Source organism: Barbus barbus (assembly GCF_936440315.1).
Source record: "Barbus barbus genome assembly, chromosome: 40".
Taxonomy (NCBI): Eukaryota; Metazoa; Chordata; class Actinopteri; order Cypriniformes; family Cyprinidae; genus Barbus; species Barbus barbus.
This window is the reverse complement of record NC_136718.1, coordinates 12,268,815-12,276,292: the sequence shown is the minus strand read 5'-3', so window position 1 is coordinate 12,276,292 and position 7,478 is coordinate 12,268,815. Positions and strand designations below refer to the sequence as shown.

General features: G+C 36.7%; 2 protein-coding genes across 3 annotated transcripts; both read left to right on the top strand.

Moving 5' to 3' along the window:
* Positions 1-577: 577 nt before the first annotated feature.
* On the top strand, positions 578-4,536 carry LOC306859968 (uncharacterized protein). Its single transcript, XM_079401426.1, has 5 exons — positions 578-1,165; positions 1,962-2,356; positions 2,436-2,596; positions 2,667-2,799; positions 2,884-4,536. Exons 1-5 carry the CDS (start codon positions 907-909, stop codon positions 3,052-3,054), a joined length of 1,119 nt encoding a protein of 372 aa, XP_079257552.1. The 5' UTR covers positions 578-906; the 3' UTR covers positions 3,055-4,536.
* LOC306859969 (leucine-rich repeat-containing protein 23-like) lies at positions 4,146-6,623 on the top strand. Of its 2 annotated transcripts, none has more exons than XM_079401427.1 (8): positions 4,146-4,432; positions 4,560-4,730; positions 5,003-5,112; positions 5,238-5,500; positions 5,754-5,884; positions 5,982-6,118; positions 6,208-6,406; positions 6,514-6,623. In XM_079401427.1, the coding sequence occupies exons 2-8, from the start codon at positions 4,608-4,610 to the stop codon at positions 6,553-6,555; spliced, it is 1,005 nt and encodes a 334-aa protein (XP_079257553.1). In that variant the 5' UTR covers positions 4,146-4,432; positions 4,560-4,607; the 3' UTR covers positions 6,556-6,623. The 2 variants fall into 2 exon arrangements, with proteins under 2 accessions (XP_079257553.1, XP_079257554.1); XM_079401428.1 differs by having other exon boundaries at positions 4,425-4,460.
* The last annotated feature ends 855 nt before the right edge of the window (positions 6,624-7,478 follow it).

Below are 7,478 nucleotides of genomic sequence, written 5' to 3'. Positions count from 1 at the left end.
TGAAATATAATAGTCTTGATACTAGTATTTTTCTTACACAAACATAACTCTTCAGTTCAGTCCTGTGGTTTATTTATAGATTATTGTGATGTTTTAATCAGCTGTTTGGACTGATTCTGACGGCACCCATCCACTGCAGAGGATCCATTAGTGAGCAAGTAATGCTAAATTTCTCAGGTGAAGAAACTAATTTCTTTGCACAGCGACTGCTTTTGTGTATTATTTAACACAATATTTATGATGGTTATGTTGCATTTATTTTGTATTTATTATGGTTAAATTTTCTTATGGATAGGCTCTAGAGAAGTAAATTATTGTTAGACTCTATTGACTGGCCACTTTGAACTCCCGACAACGAGTTTATGCATGATTTCAATCAAAATATATGTAATATGGGCCCTTCATTTCACCATATTAAGTGGATGAATATAAACATACTAAATAAATATATTATGCGTATGCCAATATTTAACAATGTAACTATGGAGGTCAAGATCAGTAGTTCTTGGTCGGAGGGAGGAGAAGGAAGGCAGCAGTAGGTGGCGCTCTCTCCACATTCACTCACGTAGGGCTCGCTGCAGCCCAGCTCTTTCTCGCGGTATTTGACACTGACAAGGAAGTCATGTAATTTGTCAAAACCGGGTTTAGAGCTCAGCTGTTTTCAGTCAAACTATATTTTTTCAACGAATGTTTCTGTACAAAAACACGTGAGAGCATCACGTGTCAGGCTGTTTTCCCACTCACTGAGATGTGTGTCATCCACGTAGGTCACGTGGAGTCTGGACGGATTCACCAGTCATTCATCGCCAGAGATATTTGTCCTCGTTTACACTTAAGTATATTTGTTTAGTGTATATATGAATAACTATAGTTCTAAATATATCTTCCTATAAACACTGTAGCACTATGTATAACCCGGAGAGGATCCCTGAAACAAGAGTCGATCAGAACCAAACTAATGGATGCAGTAGTGATGTGAACTCTGACGGGACAGATCAATATAAAGACCCCGCTGATTCAATCCAAAGAGGACCTTCCAGAAGAATCGTTCTTCACTTTGATCTCAACAACACAATCCTTGTATCTGACGCAGTCACAAGACAAGGAACTGTAGCTGCTCTTGAATACTTCCTGTCCACGGTGACCTGGGGGCGCATGACAAAAGGTAAAAACCACTTATCTAACTTAGGGGTTTCAAGCCAGCTTTCCAGACAACAGGCAAACCGGGGACTCGTTCTCTTTATATTTATTTAAGAAATAATCACCCTCTAATACTAGTGCTCTCTGTTCTTTTTCTATTTTATCTACTTGCTTGCTTTTTATTTATTATAAAAAAAGACCCTCTAACACTAGCGTTCTCTATTCCATTTCTATTTTAATTACTTTTATTTTTTTTAAATCACTAGCGTTCTCTATTCTTTTTATATTCTATCCCCGTGTTTTCTTTTTATTTATTATATAAAATAACCCTCCAAAACTAACGTTCTCTGTTCATTTTCGATTTTATTTTTCTTTTAATTTGTCAAAAAAAATTAACCCTCTAATACTAGCATTGTCTACTCCTTTTCTGTTCTTTCTACTTCTTTTCTTTTTATTTATTAAAAAAAAATGTACCTTCTAATACTAGCGTTCTAATCTTTTTCTATTCCGGCTATTTGTTTTCTTTTATTTATTATTTAAAAAAATGTGTACTGCATTATACTAACTGGAAATTGTATACGAGTTTGTGTGTGTGTATTTAATTTAATTGATATGCTTATATAAAAATGATCAAATATAGAATATTTTTATATTTATATTAAATAATAAAATGCTATGCACTGCCTTATATTCAAATAGAGTGTTCATTTTTAAATGTTTACTCTTAATATTATAGTACATACAATGGCTGTTTTGCATCATGACTCAAACACCTTTACCCAGCATCACGTCACGTCAGTGGTTCTTCTCACTGTTCTCAGGTAAATGGGAGTGGTTGTCAGAAGCACCATCTCCCCTCCAGCCTTGTGAGGGCGCCATCACGTACTACTCTCAGTTTGGCCGAGTGGCAGGCTTCACCACCGTAGGTCCAGGCCGACGGTTCCGGAAGATCCTGGAGGAACATCTAGAGCTACTCCGATGGCCTTCTGACTTACCTGCAGATAAAGAGCTGTCTGTTAAGGGAGAAGATGGGAAACTGTATCACTGGATCCTCCCTTCCTTCTTCCAGATGCTGCAGGACTTGGCTTCACAGGGTGTGGAGTTCTCCATCCTGTTCCGCACATTTGGCACAGATCTGCCCCGTGTTCTGAATGCTGTCAAGCATGCTGTAGAGCACGGGTTACATCCGACATTCCCCGACCTCCCGGCTCTGAAGGTATTTGATATGGAAAAGTAGGTTTTGTGTTTTGTGTTCCAGATAAACCGAGCCTCATTAAGACTGTCTCTTCTCACAGCTGAGGGTGAACGTGACTGCCGGACACATCAAGTGCAGCAGTAAGGGCGCAACACTGATTCGTGGAGAAGAACACGTGTCCACAAGGGATGGAGAACGGCATGTTTACCAGTACCTGAGCTCTGCTGAGGGTCTGGGTGGCTTCCAAGACCACTTTGACTGGTGAGGAACCAGTTATTGATCTGAAAACAGTGTAATTGTATCATTATCAAGTCTTTGTTTTTTTAAATAGGTGGGCACGGAATACATACTCCATTTTAGGAGGAAAACCGCTCTGGATTGATCCTTTTGACTCCAAAGTTCAGCATATCTTCATTGATGACAACATTCGGCAAAATGATGAGGACACTATTGTCCATCCTAAGGTATTAGATGTATGTTTTCTCTTCTCCAGATTGACCGTCCCTTATATTTTACCCATTCCACTGAACGCTTACCTGTTTCTGCAGGTGTTTCTGGACCCTGAGGGCTTGCAGACTCGAACAGCCTCCACATCAGAGCTGTATGATCTGTGTCTGGTACAGAACGACCTGCTGAAGGCCATTTCTGAGCCTGGATATTTCACTCGACGCATCCAGATCTGCATGGAGAACTATGAGGGGAACATCCAAAAGGGATAGCCAAATGAATCTCAAGTCATACAGGGAAACACAAATTATGCATAAACACAATCCTGTGGTATGTTCATATATTATGAGGAAAAAACAATGCGTGAAATTCTCTGCTACAATCACAGATTGGCACCCTTTATTTATCTAATGAAGGATGTTGCAATCCATACATTACCATCATAATCAAGGGACAGATTGGGCCCCTGAAGATGTAACAATCATAAACACATGCCACAGATAGTATATGTAGACGTTATTATGGTCATAAGCATTGGCAGCTGCTTCATAGATCTATGTTGTTATATGCACATGTAAACCGAGGAAGGAAGATGATTCTATCAACAGTATTCTCAGGAATATAGGGTAGATTTTTGTGTTATTTATTTTTTAATGCATTTAAAAAAAAGTTGAATATCAAAACACTTTAATTTGTAGACATTATTTTGTGAAGAAGAATCTTTCTTTTGGTTTGTTCTAATACTAATTTGAAGCTGAGACTAACCAAACATGTTCATTGGATTGAGTTTACAATTATGTAGTTTTACACATTACGTGATTTAAATCACATGTTGCAGTGACATGTTAAAGGGTCTGCATCCTCTTTAGTTTCAAAGTTCTGAGGTAAAACTTCTGGTTCCTAAAACAATTTCTAATCATATTCAAATTTTCCAACAACAGTTAATGTTTTGATTCAGTTTTTGAATCCATTTCCTCTCGCCATCACTGGAGGATGTTAATCTACTGAAACAAAGCTTGTCATTGCAGTTACTGCTTTTAGTGTATGTTGTTATTTAATGCATTATTTATAATGGCTATTTTGAAATGGGTTGTTTTGTTTGTATGATTTATTATGGTAGTATTTTCATTTGGAGAGAGTTTCAAAAATAATATATTTGGACTTTATTGACTGGTGACTTTGAACTGTGTTGATTGCCTCCGTTTTTATCGTTTGTTTATGGATCTCTTCTCATTTACATCTTAAGTTATAAGACCAGTGGGTACTGAATAGTTACTAACATTTGCTAAAAAAAAAAATACAAACAAAGCTCTTCTGACATATTTGTCAGCTTTCTTTTTAAACTTTTCATCAAATGTAACATGACTGAGGGTTTGTTCGCAATTCATGCACATGTAAACAAATACGTGAATCGCACTGCAAGGTTTAGTGTTTATGAAAAACAACTTTCAGAATCTGATTTTAGGGTTATGTAAACGTAACTACTATACCTCAACAAAAACTGATTCTAGCAGATAAAAGATTTGTAATATAGGCATTTCATTTGGGTATATAATGGATGCATATGGAGATAAATATGAATCATATGCATATACCACAACATTTTACTATGTTACTATGGTAACGGCCGTAAACACGATTCAGCGCGAGGTGAGTGATCGAGAAAACATGTTCTGAAGTAAATACTTTATTAATGCATTAATTAAAGTTAGCTAGCATGCTAATTATGTAATTGTGAATTAAAGGATGCATTTAAACGTCGAATCGTTTATTTCAGCCGTGAAAAGTTGATCAACAAGGTAACGTTAACCAAGACAGAAGAATAATGTCAGACTCTGATGAACGCGAGGTGTTAAAAGCAGAGACCGAGGAAGAGGATGAAGAAGGGCAGGGAGAGAGAAATGATCTCGAAAGAAAAGAGAAGGAGATTTCAGGACAAGAGGATCAGGTAAACAAAATTTACATTAAAAGCCAACAAATAACTTTAAATAACACTTATCAAGTAAGGTTAATGAGATTTTGTTTTAAATATGCATTTTATATGTACAAAATAAACTGAAAATAAAAGAAGTAATTTATCAGATGAGTAGCCTACAGTCTTCTGTACTGGAAGCTCCTGTAGCCAAGACAAATACCTTGTGTGTGTGTAAGCATACTTGGTAATAAAGCTCTGACTTCTGACATTAAGATTAAGATCCGTGAATTTGACTTTATTACCAGCTAAAGCCTTGTCCACTAACCCAGGACATGATGGTGAAAAGCTTGTCCTTATTGTGTCGCACAGGAAATGGTCTGTCTCATGCATATGTCAGACTTGACCTTAAAAGCAAGTAAGCTTGTCTTGAATGTTCTTCTTATTCCCATCATTTCCAACATACTACCATACACATTTACTGTATCTCAAGTATAAGTTGAACATAAGCATTTTGAATTTCACCGTACCTTTCTTAACCAGGGGTCTGTCAGACCTGGCCTTGCTCAGCTCCTTCATCCATCTGCGCTACTTGGACATCTCCTCCAATCATTTATCAGACTTCTCTCCATTGGCTGATCTCACCCAGCTGCTGTGGGTGAAAGGAGATGGCAACCTGCTTCAGAGGTTTGAGGGTCAGCCATTTGGCAAGCTCACTTACCTACAGTGGCTCAGCTTTGCCAACAACCGCCTATTTGATGTTAAAGGTCTTGGAGTGCCAGCACTGGAAACCCTCAATCTCACTGGTTAGTTAGATCCATTTAGCAGATTATTTTACTTTTACAATAAACTCTTTTTAAACTCTAGCACCAACCACACTGGTTTCGTTCAGCAAATCAAGAGTGGTGTATTTAGCTGTATTTCACATATGTGATTCAATAATGTGATTCAAAAAATTATGAGCTGTCCACATTTCATTGTAATCTGCTCTGGACAATAACCATGCAACGTTAAGCTTTATCTGCTGCACTAAACCAAAATTTCATTATATATTTTTAGGTAATGGTATCCAGAGCATGCAGGGCCTGGAATATCACAATCTGACCAATTTGGTGACTCTCGAGTTAAGAGGAAATTGTTTGGAAACTACAGATGGCATTTACCTCCCCAATTTACGCCATTTGTATCTGGTATAACTGCTTGTATTTATGTTTATTGTAGATAAAAGTACATGCTACTGATTTTCTCCAATAAACTACTATCTTGCACTTTCACCCATCTGTTCAGGCTCAGAACAACATAAAGCGATTGGAGGGTTTGGAGAAGCTCCAGCGTCTCAACACTCTTCACCTCAGAGATAACCAGTTGGAAACACTAGATGGACTCAGTACCAACATGAAATGTCTCCAATATCTTAATGTCAGGTAACAGGAATACTTTAGCACCAGGTTTGGCATTTTCCCAGTCTCTCTGAAATTGAGAAAGCTGACAACCCTCTTTTTCTTACCTTTAGGGGGAACCTTATATCTTCTATGACGGCTTTGCGAACTCTAGTGAATGTGGGGCAAACACTGAAGGCCCTTGTGCTCTCAGACAATCCTTTAGCAAAGACTGACGATTACAGGCTGTATGTGATCTCACATCTCTCCCAGCTGGAGAGACTGGACAAGGATCCCATCACGGCTGAAGAGAAGTCTGAGGCCCAGGAGAAGGTGCAAAACCTGTTTATGGCATATTCTGTAGTTAATTATCTTCACTGTTTTCATGTAGTTGTGCCAGTAAAGGTCTATCAGACAGTATTTTAATTGTACTTTTTTAGGATTTTGAAGATAAATATGCTGAAGATCAAGAGGATAACTGAACAGGCTGTGCTACATTGAATATACTTGTAAAAATATAGTTTTATATTCAATAAAGTCTACTATCATAAAACATTCTGGTTTCATTTCATGCAATATAGTTCCTGATGTGATCTTTATAGTTGTAGCTGTTGGTAAAATGATACTGTCTAGCACTTATCACTAGACATGATAACAAGGTAGGCCTACATATCACTGTAACCTAATACCTATTGTGAAGAAAACAAGGAAATGCATCTTATTGCAACCTAATTTAAAAAGGAAAATCAATGTTTTAAAAAGGAAACAAAATAATATGAATAGAAATTGGGAGCTTAAACCTCCTTTGTTTTTATGTTTTAATTTTCTGCAATGTCACATACACTTTGGTACTCTATCAAAAGAGAACAAGAAATGTCACTTCCTGGTTTGTTCATATCATAGCCATCCACATTAAAGGGGCAGAGCCTTTTTCTTTTAACTGTAAGCCTGACAGGAAATAATAGTCAGATTTTTATGTTTTTTTAATGGAACCACCTATTGAACAAAATATAAAAAAGTCTGCATATGTTATTATTTATATGGCCATAAAGATTCTGATCGCTTATAATGTAAATCAATAGTATCTTTATAATGATATAGCAGACAACCATAAATATCTCTCAATAAGATGATGTGTTACGTGTAATTGATCAAAGCTCTGTAGTTTTTAATGTGAGGGGGATAAAATGTATTAAAATATGTACTTTAAAAAAAAATAAAAAATCAGGTATAGAAAATCAAGTAAACTTAAGGAAATGTTCATCTTGAAGTATAAAAATTAACCACACTTTTACTTTATAATTTATAATTAATAATAATAATAACCATCATCAAATGTGCACCCCGACCTAGAGTTAGAAATTAGATTACTAAAATTACCTGTAAACAATGTATGTACTGCATG

What these genes read in the sequence shown, in the direction of transcription:
- LOC306859969 (XM_079401427.1), top strand. Translation starts at nt 4,608, where the DNA reads ATGTCAGACTCTGATGAACGCGAGGTGTTAAAAGCAGAGACCGAGGAA. An exon ending in GGAAACCCTCAATCTCACTG is followed by an intron (nt 5,501 to 5,753) that starts GTTAGTTAGATC and finishes ATATATTTTTAG; the next exon opens with GTAATGGTATCCAGAGCATG. An exon ending in AGTCTGAGGCCCAGGAGAAG is followed by an intron (nt 6,407 to 6,513) that starts GTGCAAAACCTG and finishes GTACTTTTTTAG; the next exon opens with GATTTTGAAGATAAATATGC.
- LOC306859968 (XM_079401426.1), top strand. Translation starts at nt 907, where the DNA reads ATGTATAACCCGGAGAGGATCCCTGAAACAAGAGTCGATCAGAACCAA. An exon ending in TTCCAAGACCACTTTGACTG is followed by an intron (nt 2,597 to 2,666) that starts GTGAGGAACCAG and finishes TTTTTTAAATAG; the next exon opens with GTGGGCACGGAATACATACT. An exon ending in ACACTATTGTCCATCCTAAG is followed by an intron (nt 2,800 to 2,883) that starts GTATTAGATGTA and finishes CTGTTTCTGCAG; the next exon opens with GTGTTTCTGGACCCTGAGGG.